Source organism: Sinocyclocheilus grahami, unplaced genomic scaffold, assembly GCF_001515645.1.
Source record: "Sinocyclocheilus grahami isolate Dianchi unplaced genomic scaffold, SAMN03320097.WGS_v1.1 scaffold43.1, whole genome shotgun sequence".
Classification (NCBI taxonomy): Eukaryota; Metazoa; Chordata; class Actinopteri; order Cypriniformes; family Cyprinidae; genus Sinocyclocheilus; species Sinocyclocheilus grahami.
Genome location: NW_015505222.1, coordinates 1,391,015 through 1,415,279, shown reverse-complemented (window position 1 = coordinate 1,415,279; position 24,265 = coordinate 1,391,015). Strand labels below are relative to the sequence as shown.

Genomic DNA, 24,265 nt, shown 5'->3' with positions numbered 1-24,265 from the left:
TATATATATATATATATATATATATGAAGAGTTAATTTGCAAAAACGGATAACTTTTTTTCTTTTCAAAAATCATGTTTTTAATTGTTATCATGTTTTTATTGTTAGTTTGCTGTATTTTTTTTGTAATTTTTTTAACTAAATCAAAAACCCAACTGCAGTTTGATTGAGATTAATTAGAATGGACAATGAAAAAAAACAGAGTTTTTGCAAATTAATATATATATATATATATATATATATTCTTTTTCTTCTTTATTTGCAGAGCTGTGTCTGGAGAAGCTAACAGTCAGATCCACCGGCCCGATGACAGTGGCGTGTTTTCTGCCGGTCCTGACATCGGCTCCAAAACTCAACAGCCTTCATTTCACAGGAATACATCTGTCACAGCAGTTTTTTCACACATTAACAGGTAATCTGACAAATAATCAGTTCTTGGTTTAGCCAGACATTAACAAGACCTCAACATCCTTTTGTCACCCTTATGAAAAAAGTGCACTTCAGCATAAGAGTAATGAATACTTATTACACATTATACTTTAAAACGGCACACTCGTGTGAAAGTAATGTTTTCAGATACCTAATTGCATGTTCATCTTTTGACCCACTTAAGTACGTCTTTGTATGTAACTTCGTAATTACTTCGGTTGACTGAAATGTGCTTAAAGTGTGCGCTGAATGTACTGACATTAATGGTAAACTCAAATATACTTTAATGTAATTTCCTTTGAAAATTGAATTTAAATGTATTTTATTTATGCGAAGTTGCATTTTAGAACCTTTTAAAATACATTAACATTAAATGTAATATTAAACAACACTACAGTTTTAAAAAACATATAATCAAGTACTTTACATCAAAATAAGTACCTCTTTAAAGCATTACAAAAGATTAATAAAACATAGTGATTTCAAATTGAAAGTACGTTTTAAAATTGTATTTTATTTCTGAGTTTACTTTTTAAAGGTGTACTTAATTATATAAAGAATAATGATTGTATTAAGAATAATATTAAGAAACTCTTGAAAGTATGCTCTTTTTTTTATTTATTAACATTATATATTTTTTTAAATAGTCTTTATGTATTGATGTACAATACACGTTCAAATTAAGTGCACTTCTTTTTCACTTCATCTTTTCGTCTAGTGTTTGAATGTGATGAATTATTTCAGTTTTTATTACAAAAAATATTTTCCAGACTAAATGGCTATTAAGATACAAAGTACAGTTTTTATTTTTCCCCCATAGGATCTAATCCATCTCTCAAGGTTTTAAAGCTGGAAGACATAAACTTGTCTGACTGTCACCAGGAGATTCTTCAGTTTCTGGAACGTTCTGTGTTAGAAGGTGCAACCTAATACTGCAGTACACGAGAGTATAAAAACAGCTAGACTGATTCTTGATACGAGTGGCTAATGTTTGTGCTGTTGTCTGAGTCTCAGAGCTGTCCTTCAGAGACTGCAGGCTGCTGGATAAGTGTGCCGTAAAGAAGCACTTCCTGCTGCCATTTGTAGAAGCACTGAAAGGGATTTCCTCCCTCCGGACCCTGATGCTGGCCCAGAATCGCCTGGGTAAGACTGAACTTCCTCTGTAGAATAACTGCACTACCACTAATTTGGGGGTCTTTCTCTGAAAGAAATCATTACTTTTATTTGGCATGGATTCATTAAATTGATCAAAATCGTGAGTAGTGATCTTTGTATATTTCACATAACTGCTGTTCTTTTGAACTTTTTGTATTTATAAAAGAATCCTGAAGAAAACTGTATCATTGTTTCCACAAAAATAGTAACCGTTTTCAACATTAATAAAAACTATTATTATTCAGAATAAATGCATTAAATTGATCATATATTTAATTTAATTTTGTGTGAGTAGTGATCTTTGTATATTTCACATAACTGCTGTTCTTTTGAACGTTTTGTATTTATAAAAGAATCCTGAAGAAAACTGTATCATTGTTTCCACAAAAATAGTAACCATTTCAACATTAATAAAAACTATTATTATTCAGAATAAATGCATTAAATTGATCATATATTTAATTTAATTTTGTATTATTATTATTATTTATGTTTACTTTTATCCACCAAGGATGAATTCAATTGATCATAATATCCATATATTTAATTTTGTATTATTATTATCGTTTTATTTTTACTTTTATTCAACAAGGATGCATTATATTGGTCAAAAGTGACAGTAAAGACATTTATAATGTTGCAAACGATGTTTTCAAATAAATGCTTGAAGAGAATTCTTTATCGTGCTTTCCAAAAAAATTAAGCACAATTGACTTAAATCATTAAAACACAGCTGTTTTCAACATTTATAATAATCAGAAATGTTTCTCGAGCAGCAAATCTGCATATTATACTGATTTCTGAAGGATCATGTGACACTGAAGACTGGAGTAATGATGCTAAAAATACAGCTGCACATCACAGGAATAAATTACATTTTAAAATATATTACAACAGAAAATGAAATTTTTATATTGTATTTTCGATCAAATAAATGCAACCTTGGTGCGCAGAAGAGACATCTTTCAAAACAAAACAAAATTCTGACTTTATAATAGTGGTGTATTTGTTACGATGGGTTTAAATTATCATGCATGACAGAATTTATATTTGGATGAACTATTACCATATGATTTACTTCAGCTGAATGTTTTGATGCTATTGCTGCTCTTTTTCCATATAGCTTTGTGTGAGCAGCAGACTGAATAAGTCCATTCAATTGTTGAAGAAAAGTTACAAAAACATCTCATTGTGTTTCATAAAAGAAAAAAAAATCGTATGGGTTTTGAATGACTCAACGGGGAATAAATATGACCAATCAGTTTTTCTTCCTCCAGCAACGAGTGCCATAGAGATGGCTGAATTATTCTCAGGATGCCGCCCAAGCAAAATCACAAAACTAGACCTTAGGTAATGCTGGTTGATACATGCATCATTCATACACATTTACACAAATATGTTGTTACATAAATGTCATCTCTCCTTTCGAACAGCTCAAATTTCATTCTTCCTGCTGAACTGCTGGAGTTCGCGCAGCTGCTGGAAACATACAGGCCTGTTCAGCGGCTGACGCTTGACCTGCGCTTTAATCCACTGGATCGTGACCCTGAGGTCAAAGGTCAAGCTCTGCGAAAGCTCATCCCATACTGTAATATATTAACAGATGACTGGGACTCCAGGTCGACGATGGCAGATCACATCAGTGTGATGTGACAAAAGCGTTTAGCTGCCCTTCTAAAAGACACCTGCAAACGTGATTGTAGGTAACCAGCACAAACACTTTGGGTATAATTATACTTTTAATAACATAGATGGAGATAATTATTGAACTTGATTACAAAATAAATACAATGAAAGCAACTGAAAAAAGTCAGTGTACTAGTGATTGAACAGTAGAAAAGTTTCAGGAAGATCAGCTCTGATATCAGTTCCACAGTGTTCGGCACAGATGATCTGGAGGTTTGACTCATGATGCTCAGACGACACCTCTCTGGTCCTCATGCGAGCGCTGGTGGAAGACGAACGAGACGGCAGCGTCCCAGGATGCCTGCAGCACCGGGTCCCTCAGGCCTCTTTTATCCGAACAGTGATGCCAGTTGGACAGATCGCTAGTGCAGTCCGAATCTTCTGGAGGAGCACGAACCTGTCGACTGTTCACACAGCGCCTGCAGCGAAACCTGATGGCACAAAAACGGATTTGAATGATCCCGCCTCCTTAGATAACACCACCGTGCATCCTAAAAATTCAGAAAAGTCTTAATATCTAACCGATGATGCAGAGTTCAAAATATCTCAAACTGGATGGACTTGAAGTAGTCAAATGTCTAATTTCAATGAATAGTAGCAGTCAAAATTGAATATTCAAAATGTTAACACTCCATTAAAATGTCAAATAACTTCACAAGGGGGGGGACACCAAGCATTTCGTGTCTCCTTATAATAAATGAATCATGTCTTTAGGCAGTTTTTCTGGTGTTTAAAGGATAATACAAGATTATGCCACCTTACAAATGACTGTCAAAAGCAAAAATGCTACAAAATACATCCTATTTTGAGAGAAAGTGTTCCATACTAGAGCAAAACGGTTTCATTCTGCAAATATGATGCAGGGTGTCATTCCTGAATTTATGCATTTTCCTTATCCGTAAATGAATCTTATAACACTACTTTAACAGTGTTGTGTTTTTACCTGTCATGTGTGTCGCTGACTGTGTCCTCGTTGAGTGAAAAGAGTTCTCGTAGCTCTCCGAGTATTAAAATGTCAAATAACTTCACAAGGGGGGGGACACCAAGCATTTCGTGTCTCCTTATAATAAATGAATCATGTCTTTAGGCAGTTTTTCTGGTGTTTAAAGGATAATACAAGATTATGCCACCTTACAAATAACTGTCAAAAGCAAAAATGCTACAAAATACATCCTATTTTGAGAGAAAGTGTTCCATACTAGAGCAAAACGGTTTCATTCTGCAAATATGATGCAGGGTGTCATTCCTGAATTTATGCATTTTCCTTATCCGTAAATGAATCTTATAACACTACTTTAACAGTGTTGTGTTTTTACCGGTCATGTGTGTCGCTGACTGTGTCCTCGTTGAGTGAAAAGAGTTCTCGTAGCTCTCCGAGAGAGAAATGTCTTTCCACGTCCTGTTCCTCGTCCACGACGCAGCTACTCAAGGCTTTCTTATGAGCCTGTCTCTGTAAGATCTTCTCCTCTATCGTTCCCGTCTGACAGAGGAAAAAGAAACAAGCTGGCTAGTCATCCACTCTAAGCATTTTGTACAAGAGGCATATTGTTTGAGACACTTCCTGTATAATCTTGGAAACATCTCTCACCGATAGCAGTCTGTAGATGTAGCAGGTCTTCTTCTGTCCATCTCGCCACACCCTGGCCATCGCCTGCTCGTCATTGGCTGGATTCCAGTCAGGGTCGAACATCACCAAGCGATTTGCACCAATCAGATTAAGGCCACAGCCTCCAGCCTTACTGCTCAGCATGAAGATGAACTCTGGATTCTGGAAGAGAAGAATTCAAGTGTGCAAGACTTTTAACTAAAATTAAAGCTCTTAAAAATAAAATATTAGATGTGAACTAGAAATAAAAATAAAAACCGAACAAAAAATTAAACTACAACTGAAGCTGAAATCAATTTATTTATTCACTTTTTAACACCATGAAGCTGAAATAAAATAAATGAAACCTAAATAGTGATACTGGAAAAAACAAAACAAAAGAGCATATAAAATTACTAAAGATTAAAATGAAAGCCAAAAATACAAAAAAAATGAAATTAATAAGAAGCATGTTAGAAAATAATACATAAAATAATAAATAATAGACTTAATATGACAGGTTAAACACAATGTGTTTGAATGGAAACAGACTTACAGAAGGGTTGTTGAATCTCTCCACAATCTTTGCTCTCTTCTTGATGGACATTGTCCCATCCAGCCTAACATAAAGGTATCTATTTGAGAAGAAATATATATTTTTAGACCAATTTCAACTTGGCAATATTTTGGTTCATGGCTAATCATGTAAAATAATTTTTTAAACCTCTATAAAGAATGAAACTGGGGAAACGTGGGCCCTCTCTGATGTTGGATTTATGTTATATGAACCTCTCACCTTCGGGTTCGACACAGTTTTTCAAAAAGATCCAAAGTCTGTGTGTAGTTAGAAACCAGAACCACTTTGTCACTTGTTGTTGTTCTGGTCATCGCCAGGATATAGTCCAGTACTAGCATCTTCCCTGAAAACAATTCATATAGATTAGTCAGAAATCAATGAATCTGGGCTTCAATGCAACAGTTATGGCTCTGGTAAAATTAGGGTTTAGTGCCTCTGCAGCCACTATCATGACCCATCGCTGGCAGATAAGTTCATGCATTTTTTTTTTGCATGTGAGTGATGCTCTTTGCACAAAAAACAATAAAGAATCAGAAGCACTTGGAGGGTCCCATGGTGCAACTCTGTCTATTGGGTTAATGGTCTTTGTGGTGCAGCTCTATCTCTGAGCCCACAGTGCACATGTTTGGGGTTGATAAGATGTTTAATGCTTCCTAAATATTTTAATGACTGACTTCTGCTCACCAAAACTGCTTTTATTTAATCAAAAATACAGTAAGACAGTAATATTGTTAAATATTTTTACAGATTAAAATAACTTTTTATTTTAATCTATTGTAAAGTGTAATTTATTCCTGTGATCAAAGCTGAATTTTCAGCATCATTACTCCAGTCTTCAGTGTCACATGATCTTCAGAAATCATTCTAATACGCTGATTTGCTGCTCAAGAAATGTTTCTTTTTGAACAATTGTGCTGCTTCATATTTTGTGAACATTTGATGGTTCATCTTTGATGAACAGAAAGTTCAAAAGAACAGAACTGATCTGATTTAGAAATCTTTTGTGATACAAATTTGGTCACTTTTGAGGAATTTCATGCATCTTAGCTGAACGAAGGGTACAAGCGTGAGTCAGAACTGACCGGAGAGCTGAGGCTCCACTGCTTTAGTGGAATACTTTTGGGGGAAGAGATCCATTGCTCCATCAAAGCCCTCTTCTCCTGCCAGACACTTCTCATAAATCAAGGCAGGATCTAACAGAGAGACCAAACACATTTGTATTTAAAGCATGGTTTTCATGTCAGAAAGGATAAAGAGGGCTGATTATGTTGATGAACACTGACGGTTGCAGAGCTTCTTAAGCGAGGTGATGGACGACAGAGAAGACACGCTGATCTTGCCGCTCTGCACACTCTCCACAGGTTTGGCCTGTTTCAGGAATAACTTATACAGCTCTTTCTGGAAGGGAGTCAGTCTGACAAAGACACAAATAGAATCCATTAATACTTCTTTCAAGGAAAAATGTTCACAGTCACACTAAAATAAAGCCACATGCTCGTTTCCAACTAATTAGCTCAAGCGCTAATGATGGCAAACATCCATAAGGTTGCTGGTTACTGAAATAACAATATCAAACATTTAATAATGTTATCTTGAGCCTTGCTATTACAAAAAGAAGAGAATGCCAATTGATCTCTTACTTGCAGCAGACAACCTGTTCAATCTTCACAGGCAGATACTTGGAAAGAATATCTGAGGTTCTTCGAATCAAACACCTTAACAAAACAAACAATGTTTAATCCAAATGATTTGAATGGTGAGACTGGGAGGAGTCTTTTATAGACTCAAGCTCACCTGTTAACAATGCAGATGAGCTCCTTGAGTTTCTCCTCTCCGGCTGCCCTGTTTTTATCACTGGCGTCAGCGTCACGACCCTTCAGGATCGGGATCTCGAAGCGTTTCTTAAACTCCTGAGCTGTGCCTGAGAGAAGAGGCAGACGCATGAACGCAAATGAATGTTTTTTAATAAAGCTTCAGTAAGGTTCTCCCACAGGGTCATGCAAAACTGGAATGATGAAAGGTCTCTTACCAAGAATACCAGCATTTACAAAGTGCACCAAACTGAAATATTCCAGTAAGTCGTTCTGAATGGGAGTCCCCGATATCAGCACTCTCCTCTGGGCGTTCATAGCGTTCAGCGCCTGGTACGTCTGGTTGTCCGAGTTCTTCAGCCTGTGGCCCTAAACCAATAACACATGACATACAGAATGAACGCTGTATTTATTGATCAAAAACATAGTAAAAACTGTAATATTGTGAAACATTATAACAATTTAAGATCTGTCGTCTATTGTAATATATTTTAAAATAGAATTTATTCCTGTGATGTTTTTTTACTCCAGTCTTCAGTGTCACATGATCCTTCAGATTGTGATACTTATTTTTTTCTTCAGGATTCTTTGATGAATAAAAAGTTCAAAAGAACAGCATTTTTTTGAAACTGAAATCTTTTGTAACATTATAATGTTTTTACTGTCACTTTTAATCAGCAATGCATGCTTGCGGACTAAAATTATAAAATAAAATAAAAAATGTAAATCAAAACTCCCTAATATTTCCTGGCTTATAAACATTATTATATACTTATTTTAATACACTTACCTCATCACAAATAACCAGCCCAACTTTGCCTTTGTGCAGGACTTCAGTGTGGAGGCGAAAGGTTTCATAGGATATTATCAGAATTGGAGTTGGCACTCGCATGCCATACTGGGACATGAAGCTTTCTGCAAAAACACATGCAATGACATCAACATGTAGAAGATGAAGATGGATAACAGAGTCATTTAAAACAAATTATGAAGTCTGATGTACAGTGAGCACCCAGTGTGGGGTTTTCTACGGCCAAATTACTGCAATTAAACATTCATTTCACACATTATTTACAAAAAACATCAATACTGCCATTAATTGGCTAAGCATACTGTTTCCCAGTTGAAAAAAAAAAACATGATAAATTTGGAAAAAAGGTGTCTATTGTTTTAAGTGGAAATTTAACAGTTTAGTGAGGTTTATGCTTAAAATGATAAAACAATGGGGTAAGAGAAACTAAACGACTTTAAAATATATTTGGATAAGCTTTGCATCTCAAGTGAATTGATCTTGTTTTTAACTCCTGTAATAATAAAAAGAACGAATCAAATACCAAGTTTGCGATCGATCTCGTCTTTGGAGCCGCCGTCGATAGCGAGAGGCTGTATGCGTCCACCGAGCCATTTGCCCACTTCATTGTACCAGTTTCTCACGAGGCTGGAGGGCGACACCACGATGGCCTTGTCGATCTCAGGTTTGAAATCAGGGCTCTGTCTCAGTAAAGTCCACATGAGAGTGATGCACTGCAGCGTCTTCCCCAGCCCCATCTCATCCGCCATTATACAGCCGTACGAGTTTTCAATCCGCCTTCCTGTCACACAGTCCCACAGGAACTTCACACCCTACAGAAGAACATTGTAAGGATGATTTGAAAGGCCTTTTCTATATAGAAGCTTATTACCATTCCAGATGTTTACTAAAAATTCAATTATTTCCATCACAAATGTTAAAGGGATAGTTCACCCAAAAATGTAAATTCTGTCATCATTTACTCACCCTCAAGTAGTTCCAAACCCATATAAATTTGAATTGTTTAGCTGGTAATAAATTAAGAGACAAAACTGTTTAACAGAGACAGTAAACTAATGAAGATGATCAGGTGCTCACGTTCTTAGTGCTGTAAAAACTAAAATCCCATTACTGACACATCGACCAATGCAGATCATTAAAAAAAAAGTCAAATATCAGCTTTGGCAATATATCGGTCAACCATTAATGAAAGTGAGTTGTGAGTACAGACTGACCTGTATAATTTGGGATGGGAACTTTAAATGGCTTTGACAAGATCTTGCGAATGAATGCTTCCTGTGAAAAGTTAAAGTGATTAGTTTTATAATCTAAACAATTATACGATAATGAATAATTATAGTAATGCCCCTTCATATTTCAATGCTACCTCCCAGAATTTATCAATAGCCTTGTACATGAATACTGCACCATTTAGAAGGTAAAATTATCCTTTAGGATACTGAAATTTCCTGTCAAAACTATATCATAATGCACCAATACAAAAATTGCCCAAGCTGTCTGTTATCCAGGATGACTGAAATCCCAATGTGAAGGCAAAAGTCTTTCTAGGTTTAAACGTGAATTGCTTTAGAAATCGGCAATATTTACATTTATGTATGGCTGTCCTCACACACATACGCCCAAAAGCAGGATTTATCATGTCTTGTGTTTCTGTTTTTAGTTCTATTATCTGTTAGATTTCCAGTGTGTTCCCATACTAGTGTTCAGTGTGTTCCCATACTAGCGTTCTGTGTTCCCATACTAGTGTTCAGTGTGCCCCCATACTAGTGTTCGGCCGCGTGCCCCCATACTAGTGTTCGGCCGCGTGCCCCCATACTAGTGTGCTGCGTGCTCCCATACTAGTGTTCGGCGTGCCCCCATACTAGTGTTCGGCCGCGTGCCCCCATACTAGTGTTCAGCGTGTTCCCATACTAGTGTTCTGCGTGCTCCCATACTAGTGTGCGGCGTGCTCCCATACTAGTGTTCGGCGTGCCCCCATACTAGTGTTCGGCGTGCCCCCCACATGCACGGGTAACGTCTCCCTGCAAAGGAACCAATCAGAGAGTGATCATGTCATTGTTGTGCAGCTGCAATGTAAGACACCTCTGAAAATCATCAGACGCCACTGACTTGTCAGCTTTGATGAGCTCATGAGCGCTGATGGCAGGCGGCTCGTACAGAACCAGAGCTCCATCTTCAAACGGGTCGTGCAGGGCCTTCCTCACCCCGGCCCGCCTCAGTCCCAGAGCCCGCAGACCCAACGAGCCTGATCAGAGCAACACAAGCACATCTGAACCTCTACAATACATTTACCACGCTAATGATCTAAAAACATAAATATATTTAAAAAACGCTCATTTCTTAGAGAGAGGGGCGAATAATCGTTTATATAAAAATCACACCATTAATTAAAAGATAGTAAAAATACATTGATGACAATTGCTGAAGTAGCGTAATATAATTAGGGCTGCAAAACGATTAATCGTAATTAATCGCATTCAAAAATAAAAGTTTATGTTTACCTGCTATATGTGTGTGTGTGTACTGTGTATATTTATTATGTATATATAAATACATTACAGACATATATGTATATATTTAAAAATATATATATTTGTATGTATATGTAGTTATACTTGCATATAATTTATATTATATAAATATAGTTTATATATAAATCTAACATATTTTACTTACATGTGTGTGTATTTATATATACATCATAAATATACACAGTACACACATAGTATGTAAACATAAACTATTATTTTGAATGCGATTAATCGTTTTGCAGCCCTAAATATAATATGTACTAAATCAGAAAAAACTTGAAAATGAATAGATATGGGGGGGGGAAAACACACTAAATATAAAATTGAATTGTTTAGCTGGTAATAAATTAAGAGACAAAACTGTTTAACAGAGACAGTAAACTAATGAAGATGATCAGGTGCTCACGTTCTTAGTGCTGTAAAAACTAAAATCCCATTACTGACACATCGACCAATGCAGATCATTAAAAAAAAAGTCAAATATCAGCTTTGGCAATATATCGGTCATGTGTGCCCCCTTACTAGTGTGCTGTGTGCTCCCATACTAGTGTTCAGTGTGTCCCCATACTAGTGTTCAGTGTGTTTTCATTTGAAATATAACTCACATGCTCCTGGCCATCTGTGCACAGGGGTCTGTTGGTGAGCGCTGTCAGGGGTTTTCTGAAGGGAGAGATGTAGGTTTCTCGACAGCCTCTCTTACTTTGTGATGCCTGTAAAGTAGAACCAGTGTAAACAGTCCATCATGTCCTCACTGATGCTGAGAATTCAGTCTAGACAAGAGCTCAGGGACCGACTCACGATGTCAGGCTCCCAGTCCTCATCGTCTGAATCCGGCCCTTGTTTCCTTTTGGCCACCTGACTGGGTGCTAGACTTCTCCTCTGCAGGTATTCATAATTGCAGAAGGTTTTAATGAACTTACTGAACACGAATCAACCACAATCAGAACATAATGCGTCTACGTTACATGAAGATTACAGGTATCTAAGCATAACGTTACATGAATCAACATTTATAACGCATTGAGAGATTAATATAGCAACCTACCATTCTGAATCAGGAGTTCAATCCAAATTAAACGAATACATTTAAATAGATGTGCCTTTTTCTGTCTTTTTTACAAAAGCCTTCTCTTCTTTTTCTCCTTACTTTGGCAACAGAAGCGCCCTGCTTCTGCATTAAATAAATAACTCCCACAGCAAAAACTTATTTAACAACATATCAAGTAACCAAAATGTTAGCGTTTGCTTTCGTTATCAAACACCGGCGTATTTGAGTCCCGCGCATAGTTCACACACAACACTACGGCGAACGGGAAGGGACAAACTCTGACATGCGTTTCGAAAAATAAATACCGCTGCGACAGAACATCATAACTAATTCCGCGTTTTATAATAATATTATAAATATTTAATTTGATTACATAATATTATTTGTCATTACTTGTCAGTGTAAGAGTGAACGTCAACAGCATCAAAATGGAAATCTATATTTTTTTCTTTACTTGATATTAAGGTTTGTTTGTTTGTTTGTTAATAACAGTAAAAGATCGTTTTAAAACATAGGATTTTCCTTAAGGTTTCTGTGCTGCTGTGTGTTATAATTTTTAGATTCTACTTCGGAATTCTAAGGTTTATCTGAATGTTTTGAGCGTGTTTTATATAAACGTCCGCTAGATGGCGCGGTTGGGTTATATTTATATTGACTGTCTGTGTCTGCAGCATCAGCAGCAGAGGTCGGTGTTCACACTTGTGCATTCTGTTTCTCAGGGGTCAGATATCATGAATTCATCATCTCTTGTGTGAAGAACAACAGAAAAGACAAGTAAAGTTATAGTAGTTCAATAGAAAGATGTGAGCATTAGTAAGCCCCGTCTCCACAGCACTGTGCATAAATTGCCTTCATTTCATGGCCATCCTAAATTCTGTGTGATACTAGAACAAATATGTTATTGCAATAGTATATTAACTTGTTTACTGTTTAGCACACATAAAGGCCTCAGCAGAAAGTTTCCATATGAATGCTCTCACAGCATAACATGTTGATACTAAACACAGACAAGCGTCTGATTACCGTCTTCCCATGTGCTGTTAGTGTTTGGGTCTTTTAGAACAAAAGGTGAGTGAAAGCGTCCCTGCGTCCCAATGTGCAGACAGTCCACCCTATCTGCCCTAAATAGTATTGAAAAGTACTAATATCACTTATATTCATTCGAAAATGCATTAGCCTATTGATTTGTTTATAGTGGTTTTCACGGAGAGAGAAACTGACTTGTCTGGTATGTAAATGTTGGTGCAAACTAGGCAAAACAGAAAATGAAACACGTGGTATGACACACAAAGATAAAATGTATTTCTCTTTAAATGCATCATCTGTATAAAAATCTGAGCAATAAATTCCAGGTATATACATTTTTTAAATAATACAAAATATAATTATGATAACATGCATACCAAAAAAAGAAAAAAAAATGCAATAAATACATCAAACAATAGCAGTAATTTCCCTTGAATAAAGCAGGGGATGCATAGCATCCAAAGGGTAAAATGATGCCATCCTGAAGGAAAGGAATTCACTGCGCCGCTGGGAAACCAAATGAGCAGTTCAAGACTAAACCTGCTTTCCTCAGATCTCAAAAACTGACCAAAACCAACCAGATTATCAGAACAACATTATTGCAATTTATATAAAGCGAGTGATGTGTCATCATGTGATGAACATCTGGTATCTTTCAAATGTTGGATAATATAGTAGATAATCTATTAGATCTATGAGTCAAAAAACAGAAAATGCAACACAAAAACAGGGCCAAAACACTGCAAGTAATCTAACAAAACATTCGGAGGTTAAGCTGATGTCTACTCTATGATGTTTTCTGTTAATCGAATGCTTAATATCAAGACAAAACAGTTGGTAAAATCCCTGTTACATTCAAAGGCAGCAACAAAAATGGAATTTGTGATTTTTAATTCCCTTAATCATAAAATGCTTTTAGTTTGAGGGTGAATCTCATGATAACACATTCTGGTCACCTTTAAAAATAATAATACAAAAATTAAAAATAATGCAATTTGTACTGTAACAGTCATTTTATGTACTACAGTAAAAAAAAACATGTACAACAAATACTACTATAATGTATAAATACAATATAATTTATGCATTATATTTTTACATTAGAGTATCGAGAATTTGAGTTTTGGGAGAAATATATTTAATTGATGAAATGAAATTAAAAATATGAAAATAATGTAAAAAAATTTTTTCTAAAAATCGGCTTCATTTTTTAAAAACAAAGTAAAATTTTCTGTTCATTTCTGTTGAATTTACAGTGGAACACATGATCCAGACATGTTCCTCTGAGAATGAGTTCACAGGTATTTATAGTGTCTTTGAAAACATTACACGTGATATATAAGCAAAAGTTAAAGTAAACCATGAGATTAATACAGCAAGTGTGAGAAATGGAATAGAGGAGCGTGACGGTCGATTATAGAAGTGTAAACCACAGGTTTCATGATCTGTTATTTATATATCTATCTATCGCTTTGGTATGCCATTCAACTTGCATACAATAAGTCAACACCCAAAAACACAGAACAAAAACATGAAATGTGACAATGTCTCAATTAAAATACATTTTGGTAAACCGGTACAAGTGCTGTGTGCTACGAACCTTAGCCAGGACACCATTTCATCTAACTAACAAATCAAATGTCACGTATCCCGACAAAGATCTAGAACAGGGGTGCCCAAACTCGGTCCTGGAGGGCCGGTGTCCTGCAGAGTTTAGCTCCAACTTGCCTCAACACACCTGCCTTCAAGTTTCTAGTATGCCTAGTAAGAGCTTGATTAGCTGCTTCAGGTGTGTTTAATTGGGGTTGGAGCTAAACTCTTCAGGACCGAGTTTGGGCACCCCTGATCTAAAACATGAAAACAGAGATATCCACTCGAGCAGTGAAACAAAAAACAATGTTGATCAAAGAAGTTCGAAATGAAAGAGGTATTTCTTGATAGCAGAGGTTACTGAATGTGGCATCAGGATAACTGGTTAGCTGTTTGTTGTGTTTGTGCAAGTGTGTAACGCCAAGAGCACATTACAAGACGGTCACAAGTCAACCTGAGTCATTTAAACACTCACGGGTCAATTCACTAGAGTTTTGCTTGCAAAAACCTGCATATTATTCATGAACAACCCGCAATGCATTTTCATCTGTGCTGGTACAGCAATGTGCCGTATTATTTTCACTTTTAAAGAAGCCTCTTCTGCACACCAAAGCCACATTTATTTGATCAAAAATACAGTAAAATTACAGTAATATTGTGAAATATTACTACAATTTAAAATCGCTGTTTTCTACGTGAATATATGTTAAAGTGTAATTTATTTCTGTGATCACAGCTGAATTTTCAGCATCATTACTCCAGTCTTCAGTGTCACATGATCTTCAAAAATCATTCTAATATGCTAATAAACTAATTATTATCAATGCTGAAGCTGCAGTTGGCCGCTGAAAGCCATTTGATTGTCTGCCAGCTCGTCTGGGCGTCCATGAAGGAGACGGTCTCGAAGCGCGTGGGTCTGCAGCAGGGGTGAGTGCTCACCTTGCGGCCAGAAACGCTGCCGTTATCCGTCAGCACCTTCAGGGCCAGGTCGTAGTTTTTACGGGCGCTCATGCACGTCCCCACGCAGTACTTAAACAGCACGATCTCGTCCGAGTCGTAGCCGAGGCCCAGATCACGCACCTTCATCTCTTTCCTCTCCAAACGGCAGTCCTGGCTGCTCCGGCCTCGCTTACGGTTGCGCCGCTCCTTTCGGTTCCTAGTGGACTTCCGTGAACTGGAGCTGTTTGTAGAGGAACGCTGCCACCGGATCCGATGACCCTCACCTTCCTCGGCCAGGGACGAATCTGAGGAGACAGAAAACACGAGCTGATGAGAGAAGTGACCACAGAATGTGACCAAACAAAGATTCTGTCATTTCGTTACAAACCCATATGATTTTTTCTTCTTCTGGGTGACCGATAGGTGAAATTCTGAAGAATATCTTAGTAGCTAAAGGTAAATTGGGGCTATTAAGTTTGAAAATGACAAAAATCACTTTAAAAGCATCATAAATTATGCAACATTTAGTTCTGGTCCTTGATCTGATTGGTCAGATCACTGATTGGTTTCACTTTAATTTCTTTTTTAATACCAACTCTATTTTAAAGATTTATTAATTATTAAATGTGGAAAAAAAATCAAGAATTGAATAAAGTCAACTTTTTTTGGTGGTGAGGGTTTAACTAACAATATTGATTATATAATTAGTCTTTTGGTCAAACCATGGGGACTTATAATGACAACTTGATGTCATTACTTTTGTTTATAGATTATAAAAAGTATAGTATATAAAGTATATAAAGCATAAAAAGTTTTACACAAAAGAGGGTCTTTGAGACACTACAAGGTTTGTCTTTACTTATATACTCAATTTCGTTACTATTTGTGACCCTGCACCACAAAACCAGTCCATAAGGGTCCATTTTTTTTTATTAAATTTATACAATTTCCGTTGTTGTATGGTTTGTTAGGATCGGACAATATTTGGCCGAGATACAACTATTTGAAAATCTGGAATCTGAGCGTGCAAAAAAATTGAGAAAATTGCTTTTAAAGTTGTCCAAATGAAGTTTTTAGCAATGCATATTACCAATCAAAAATTAAGTTTTGATATATTTACAGTAGGATCTTTACTAAATATCCCAATGATTTTTGGCATAAAAGAAAAATCAATCATTTTTTTGACCCATACAGTGTATTGTTGGCTATTGCTACAAATATAGCTGTGCTATTTATGACTGGTTTTGTGCTCCAGGGTCACATTTACAGTCTGTCAAACCATTTACTTGTAAAAAGCAATATCACACTCAAGAGGACTGGCACTGTGATTACCTTGTATAATTGCTTTAGTGGGCCATTAAAAACTTTTCTGAAAATATTAAACAATTTATTTGCTAAAAATCTGCCTTTCACTGCAACTCTCAAATCACATATGGCAAATAAATGTGCCATATCATGTTTGATGCAAATATCACTTGGTCACAAGATACAAGAACCAATTATGTTTGATGTAATTTACACAAGGCATAATGCGACACTGTAAAAAAATTATTTTTCAAAATTGTAAATAAAACAAAGATTTTTTGTTTTACAAGAAAATGCTACTTCAGTATTTCTACTTCAAAATTCCATGTTAATTCAATGTGTTACTTGCCGATTCTTTGTAATTATTGAAATCTGAACTTTGGAAATTTGCTAGCAATTTTTAAGTGAAAATAATTTCAAAATGAATTCTATGCTACATATTTTTCATTGTACATGTCTAATGGTAGGATTTGGGCTCTAAGTGGAGGGCAATATTTTCTCTTATGAAATTATTTCAGAACACTTGGAATACAATGCAAAAAAGTCGACTACTTTTATGATAATCTTGACAGCACTTGTCCCACCCACTTTCATTATATGGAAAACAGTGCCAGGATTTTCTTTTCTACACAGAAATGCACCTTTTGTGTTCCACAGATGATCAGTCATTCTGGTTTGGAAAGACACTGGCTAAATATTTCTCCAGAGCATACAGCTTTCTGGCACGTGGCTCTGATTTATTAAAATAGTCTCAATTCCTGCCAGCGCAAGGCACATCCGCCCACTGTAATGTAACATTGGCATTTAAAAAGGTGATAACACCAACGGCCCTGGTTCACACCTCAGCAGCTGATTGTGTGTAACGTGTGCACGTCTCTCCACGGTGTGAAATTCCTCCTGCTGTTTGCTGAGCACCTTACTGCACTGGACTATTATTGTACTGTATCTCATGCAACTGCAGCATGCAGCGCTGAAAACATCCCACAACATGCCACATCATGTTTACAGAGTTTTGTTTAAAGTCACAAGGTGAGGAGAACCTTAGAATATGATTCAAACTTTCTCCAGGCGAAGATTGCAATAATTAGCTTCCAAGAGAGCAATTGGCTGTGTCAAAACCTGCACAGAGGAGCTCTGGATTATTTGAAGCGGGAACATAAAATTGATAAGGAAGAGCGAGCTGAGATTATTCTATCGCATGCATGAGCCAGGGAAAAAAACATGACAAATGTACTGGATGTGGAAAAACTGGTGTACAACATCTGTGAGTCGCAGTAAAGAAACAATCCTCCTCCTTAAAGTGAAGTGTGCCGCTTTTTTATGTTGAAACACTTTCTCATTCCAGTTGGTGCTGTAAGCAGTTCTTTTTACGCTTATACAATCATTAGTTAAATATTTATTTAAATATTGCAAATTCCACGATCATTTTTTAAAGAAAGTTCTATACTACCATAGTTTGCGGTAACTAAATTGTGTTTTTGAAAGAAATGAATAGTCAGCAAGGATGCAATAAATTGATCAAAAGTGACAAGACTTCTATTTCAAATAAATTCTTCATCAAAGAATCCTGAAAAATAAAATGCATCCTGGTTTCCACAAAAATATGAATTGACAATAATCAGAAATGTTTCTTGAGCAGCAAATTGGCATATACTTATACAATCATTAGTTAAATATTTATTTAAATATTGCAAATTCCACGATCATTTTTTAAAGAAAGTTCTATACTACCATAGTTTGCGGTAACTAAATTGTGTTTTTGAAAGAAATGAATAGTCAGCAAGGATAAAAGTTCTGTTTTAGTGGTCTAAGTCTGCAATGACAAGTTTCATTATAAATAAACACTCCTCATCAAATTTCCAAATGATCTGAGCCACTATCCACATTTTATAGTATGTCAACTATTGACTCATTTGTTAATACTTCTATTTCTCCTACGTTATTTTAAGAAAAGCATCCGAGACAAAGTTGATAGTTAATGAAACATACAGTAACTGAGACCTTTATTGAGACCTTCACATCTGAAATGGCTCAGTGAAGATCCATGAGCTTCTGTCTGCTAGAGAATTAGCTATATGACTTGATACACAGCCTCCGGTACACACTTTGTGACAACATATAATTTTGAAATTACTCATGTCTATCACCAAGTGTTGTTGATGGGTTAATTTTACTGTTGGTACAGACGAAAAGTCTCCCATTTTAATTACAGGCTTTGCAATAACGTCAAAGCTGGATGAGGCTTGTAAACTAAACTGAAGTGTATTTGAAATGGGGAAGTCGTCAAAAGAGTTATATCTCAATAACAAAGACTGTGAGTCAAACGTGCAATTACACGTTTGTTTTCTCTAACAGTGTTTTGTATGTTGAATTAAGTACTTTAATTTCAAAATTTTTATTCAGCATTTTTGTGAATTTTGTCCTGCCGTTTTAAAGACAATTAATATATTAATATGATCATTTTAACTGGAGTGACACTATCAGATGAGAACAAAATATGAACTGAATTGAGCTGGATAATGACACTAACATCTTCTGTAAAGTTGCATTGCAGCTGAAATTGATTTATTTTCCTGTTTAACCATCTGTATTGTATAAAGCGCTATATAAAACACTTTTTCTTCACTTCATTTCTCCTCTTCTTAAACTTGCTTCCTAATCTAGTTGTCAAATAAACCCGACATTGTACATTACAAAAATTCTTGGCACTTTGATGAATTGCTTTTGTTCCTCTTTTGCTTTGGATAAAAGCTAAATGCATAAATGTATGTATGTATATATAATGTATATATATATATATGTATGTATGAAGAGTTCATTTGCAAAAAACAATAAATGCCACTTAAAAAAAAAAATGAACTGATTGCCGTGCATTATTCTCCATACATTCACTGAAAAAAGGCAATTTATTAAAAAGTTATTTATTTTTCATTAGCTCAAGTTAAAAAATATAGATGTGAATAATTACCCCAAATTTTTTTAATTGGATGAATGAAATTTTTTTTTCAGTGTAGCGCGATCTGAACTCTAAACACGTTTTGTCAAAAAAGCCGGTTTTGTCCACTTCCAAGGCATCGTGAGTTCACGTTTTACTGCAGAAGCCGACAAGCGCCCTTGTTGTTTTTGAATAGAAGCCGATAAGTTAATTTTAGCAAATCAGCGCGCTGTATTCAGGTCAGGTGACAAGGCTACTTTCACTTTGAAAAAACGTGCTAGCTGAGAGGAGTTTCGTCAAAGCTGACTAAAAGTGATCGAGGATGGATAATTTCGACGAACTTGATGAACCTGTGATATCTTCTTCAGGGCGAAAAAGGAAAATAAAAGCTGAAACGTTTTCACGGAAGCTTGCAAAAGCAGTGCGTTACAATAGCGAGGGAAAAGCTCAGTGTATTGCGTGTAATCACATCCATACAGTTTATGATCACAACAACGTTTGTCAGGCATCTACATTGTCATCTGAGGAGATTACAAAGATTAAACCAGTGTTTTTTTAAACTCTAAAACATGAAATGTGGAGTTATCTGCTTTTGCCAAAAAACGACTGTTGGAGTTATCGGCTTTTGCTACAAAACAAACTTTTAATATGTAAAAAAAATTTTGTTTAAATTATTATTACTTAATCAAAACAACCCAAATGCAGTTTGATTGACATTACTTGGAATGCACAATAAAAAAAAACGTGATTTCTGAAAAAAAATTTAAATGGAGTTATCGGTTTTGCAAATTAACTCTTCATATATATATATATATATATATATATAAAATGTTGTTGTTTTTTTCAGGGCAAAAAAATAAAAAAAATAAAAAATAAATATAATAATTTTTAGCAGCTTTAACCTCTTAGAATTCAACACTCATTGCTCATTCGCTGAAGTAGAAAGTGTGACAACTAGCCCCGGTTTCCCTCACAGTGTCAGGGATATACTGACCATGCAGTCGTGCCCATGGTGCTCTGCTCTGCCACTCATCTAGAGCTTTCTGCGGTCCTGGATGTTCTGCAGAGGTTGAAGAGGCTCTCAGCTTGCTAGGACGGGATTCTTCTTTCTCCTCCTGAAGGAAATGTCCATCAACGAGACCCAGAAGACATACAAACACAAGCAGCATCACCTGCAAGAGAACCAAAAGATGTCATAATCACTGATACAGCGTGTACTGAACTGAAGCGGTTGTTATGATTGCAAAGAAAATCCAACAAAACGCTATTAGGAAATATAATGACATGAATCCTCAGGGTTAATCTAGAGCGCTGTCACGGCCTGCCCATTACTCGTCTGTGTTATATAAACCCTGACAGAGTAAACCGATCCGTGATGTCCGATCGGCCCATTCACATGGATAAGCTTCCCACCCCAAACCTGAACTACAGCAGACCTCCAGTGATCATACACAGCCACCACTTCAGCCCCTTTAATTACTTAAGCAACACCCAACACCGCCGTAGATCCCCATGAGTAAATATTTCAGGATGACTTTAATGAATGAATGTCTGTGGAGTGTCTGGCTGAAAAGATCTGATGAGCCAGAGTGAAAATCAAGCGTGCTGACACACAAACAAGTCCAAACGGACACGCTTCTGACACATTTGGTAATGTAGTACAGGCAAGCCGAGACCAAACAGGTGTTGCGATGTTATGTCAGGCAGCATCAAAGCGTGAGTTTATTTATTAGCCGATAACCCAAATGATATGAGGAATGCTCACCTTCCAGTTCCTCAGGTGACATCGGGCAGGTGCGGCCATGCAGGACTCCAGACTTCTCCACCGTTTGCCATCTAGAAAGGAAAAGATGTATAATTTGATATGCATGCAAATATAATGGCACTAAACAAGTGGCTCTTAAAGAAACAGTCTCCCACAAATGAAAAGTCTCATTTGTGTCAGAAGATCATTAGAGCTGTAAATAGAAAAGAATTTTCCGCAATGCATTTCTTTAAAACCTTTGATGGAAAGATCACTGAAAATCAACTCTCCTACCGAAATAAATGTGATAAGATGTGCTTTTTGCATTTTATGGGGAAAACATAGCAGCATATCTGACAGATGAATAATGGGAGAATTTAAATGTTATTGTGAGCAATGTCTTTAATGTCACAAAATGTAAATAATTTAATATTTTTCTGCTATATTCCCTCTGCTGAAAGCATGACGGGTAAAGAGATGTGCAAATATCAGTCAAATGTCAGATATTATCTGACTGTGGTTTCATGACTCAGCAAGTCCCATCTTTCCTTTATCATGCATTTTGCTAGTAAAGCCAGGAAATTACATAACAAATATTTATTCTTCCAAGACTATATACTCATATTAAACTTATTTTGCCCAACTTTGATATGGTCATTCATCAAATTAAGTGCTTTTACTTTTATAAGCCAGGCAAGTTTTTAAAAATATGATTAATTATGATGATCCCTTTGCAGAAGGATAACCTCCATATAGGCTATTTTAAGACTCATTTATACCTTTAAAAAAAATAAAGTGTACTACAAAGAAAACATGCTTACAAATTCAATAATTGGCATTTATATTGTCATATTACTAAATGAAATTATAAGCTTTTATTTTTTTAATATAATTTTTAAATATTTAAATTTTAAACTTTTTTTCTCTCTCTAAAAATGTTCATCAGATGCTCTAGCACCCCCTTGAAAAATTATTATAATTAGAGATTAAAAATGATTATTAATATGATTTTTGCAATAAATATGGGTCCAAAGCAACTTTTTACTTCATTTTTTTTTTACAGTTTCTTTTCTCTGAAATGTTCCCCAGATTAAATCATTATTATTATAAATTCAAAATAATTTTTTATATGCTTTTCATAATAAATACTGGTCCAAAGCAACTTATTTTTTGCAGTTTCTTATCCCTGAAATTTCCTGCAGACAATTTCAGGCATGTTGGGATTCCCAAAAACGTTTTATCCACTAAGCAACAGGACAATTTTCACCTAGCAATGCCCTAGCAACCACACAGAACACCTTAGCAACCAGTGTTGGGGAAAGTTACTTTTAAAAGTAATGCATTAAAATATTGTTACACTCCCTAAAAAGTAACTAATTGTGCTACTTATTTACTTTTTATGGAAAGTAATACATTACATTACTTTTGCATTACTTTTTCTCATCTGGGCTGAGCTTGCTTCCTTGTTTTCAAAATGAAAAAGTTGTTTTTGGCAAATGTAAAACCCCTTTCACACCAAAAGTTAAATGAATAAGCCTCAGGCTGAAGGAAATGTAAATTCAAAAAGCTCAAACAAACCATCCAGCTGTGCTGCCATTCCTGAATGCATGAAGAATAGGACGCAAGAGAAGAAAGTGTTGTTTATCTTTTGCTTATTAGTATTGTTGAATTGGATCATCTAAGGTCAACAGCAAAGACACTGGGATTAAATACATAAAATATATTTGTGTTATTTAACATATAATTATTGCAGGTTTGTGTAATATGTGTAATATTTGCATTTCACTGTTTTTATTCATTTTGAGGAATACTGAATCTGTTTTTGAGTAAGTATAAAGGCATGTTTAGTCTAGAACTTTAGTACAATCATGTTTTTACAGCGATTTCTTTACAGGAGAACTGTCAGTAAATCATTGGGGGAAAAAGTAACTGGCGGTACTTATTTGAAAAAGTAACTCAGATATTTTCTTGTAAATTAAAAAGTAATGTGTTACTTTTCTAGTTACTTGACAAAAGTAATCTGATTACGTAACTCGACCTACTACCCAGTACACTTAGCAATGCTGTGGAAATCACTCAGAACAGAATGTGGGACACTAAGTCTGTTCTAATAACGCATCCACCTAAATTGACATTATATCATCGTTAATCACATGGCTCTGAGGGTTTCCTTGACCCCATGTATAAACTTGCAGACACTGAAACGTTCTCTCGTGCTGCACGTAAACGGCACACGTTTAGAGGCGGCTGCTATGAAACGATTAAGCAACAGGATGTGATGAAAGTAGCAACACAATTCAGAGCTGACCTAGAGAGATGGTTTCACCTGCAGCCTTAGAGATCAAATTTACAGCACTCTATTGCTATGAACACCCCGCCACTGCCGAAGGCTGCAAGCTGTTGTGTGCACTGACACAATCTGCTCCGTTTGGCAGCTTCACTGAGTCACATAAAGGTTAGCAGAAGATTTAAAACACTCTGTGACTGATAACACTCTTCAATTATAAACTACAAGCATATGCAACAATTAAAAGCTAACGTCACTAAATAAAACTGCAAAAATAATGACAAACAGATAGCCCTGCACCAAACTCACATGACCGGTTGCACCAATGTCTACGTTTTGGATTGGAAAATCAAGACTTGTGAAGCATTGTTAGTGCTGGGCGGTATGACCAAAAATGTATATCACGGTATTTTTCAAAATTATAATTTTTTATATAAACTTTTTTTTTCAAGCATCACCGGGTGTTAACCATATTTTCTACTGATTGAGAGGAAATACTGCAGTATATTGACTTAGAATGCCCTATTTTACTGTCATGATGAGTGAATATTGTCAAAAAATACCACACTAAATAGTGACTAAACACGACCCCTTTTAATACATGTTAACCAGGAGTCACTCTCATTTATAATCGCTGCATCGTCTGATAAAATCAACATGCATCTACACTAAAGAGCGGCTATGCAGTTGTTTTGGCTATATTACTTTTTTGTCTCATGCAGCGCACTGCCTGCATCCGAGTAACAAACTTAAAAAAAAAAAAAACATGCATGTGATATGAACTACGCTCATATTTATAATTCCAAA

General features: G+C 35.8%; 3 protein-coding genes across 4 annotated transcripts in view; 1 reads left to right on the top strand and 2 right to left on the bottom strand.

The window, feature by feature from the left end:
- lrrc41 (leucine rich repeat containing 41) overlaps positions 1–3,255 on the top strand; it is an 8,873-nt gene extending 5,618 nt beyond the window's left edge. For both annotated transcript variants that reach the window (XM_016268094.1, XM_016268093.1), the window contains exons 6-10: positions 265–411; positions 1,249–1,347; positions 1,443–1,571; positions 2,861–2,933; positions 3,017–3,255. In XM_016268094.1, coding sequence (XP_016123580.1) covers positions 265–411; positions 1,249–1,347; positions 1,443–1,571; positions 2,861–2,933; positions 3,017–3,236 — 668 coding nt within the window. In that variant the 3' untranslated portion in view covers positions 3,237–3,255. The remainder of the gene's footprint in view (positions 1–264; positions 412–1,248; positions 1,348–1,442; positions 1,572–2,860; positions 2,934–3,016) is intronic.
- Positions 3,256–3,482: 227 nt separating this feature from the next.
- On the bottom strand, positions 3,483–11,892 carry rad54l (RAD54 like). The gene is made up of 16 exons (XM_016268147.1): positions 11,630–11,892; positions 11,383–11,463; positions 11,190–11,294; positions 9,260–9,328; positions 8,577–8,865; positions 8,033–8,157; positions 7,461–7,611; positions 7,226–7,352; positions 7,072–7,146; positions 6,715–6,845; positions 6,514–6,624; positions 5,651–5,774; positions 5,411–5,489; positions 4,858–5,037; positions 4,586–4,749; positions 3,483–3,700 (listed from the first exon to the last, which is right to left on the bottom strand). Exons 1-16 carry the CDS (start codon positions 11,630–11,632, stop codon positions 3,499–3,501), a joined length of 2,016 nt encoding a protein of 671 aa, XP_016123633.1. The 5' UTR covers positions 11,633–11,892; the 3' UTR covers positions 3,483–3,498.
- A 3,166-nt stretch (positions 11,893–15,058) lies between these two features.
- The window catches only part of LOC107582348 (neurturin), a 16,873-nt gene continuing 7,666 nt past the window's right edge, over positions 15,059–24,265 (bottom strand). The window contains exons 2-4 of the mRNA XM_016268146.1: positions 21,193–21,263; positions 20,422–20,599; positions 15,059–15,492 (exon numbers count right to left, since the gene is read on the bottom strand). Coding sequence (XP_016123632.1) covers positions 15,059–15,492; positions 20,422–20,599; positions 21,193–21,263 — 683 coding nt within the window. The remainder of the gene's footprint in view (positions 15,493–20,421; positions 20,600–21,192; positions 21,264–24,265) is intronic.

Bases quoted from the DNA above. Each gene is read 5' to 3' on its own strand.
- rad54l (XM_016268147.1), bottom strand. The intron at 11,295-11,382 runs GTGAGTCGGTCC...TCTACTTTACAG, and splicing joins AGGACTGGGAGCCTGACATC to GCATCACAAAGTAAGAGAGG. The intron at 7,612-8,032 runs GTAAGTGTATTA...TTATTGGTTTAG, and splicing joins GGCTGGTTATTTGTGATGAG to GGCCACAGGCTGAAGAACTC.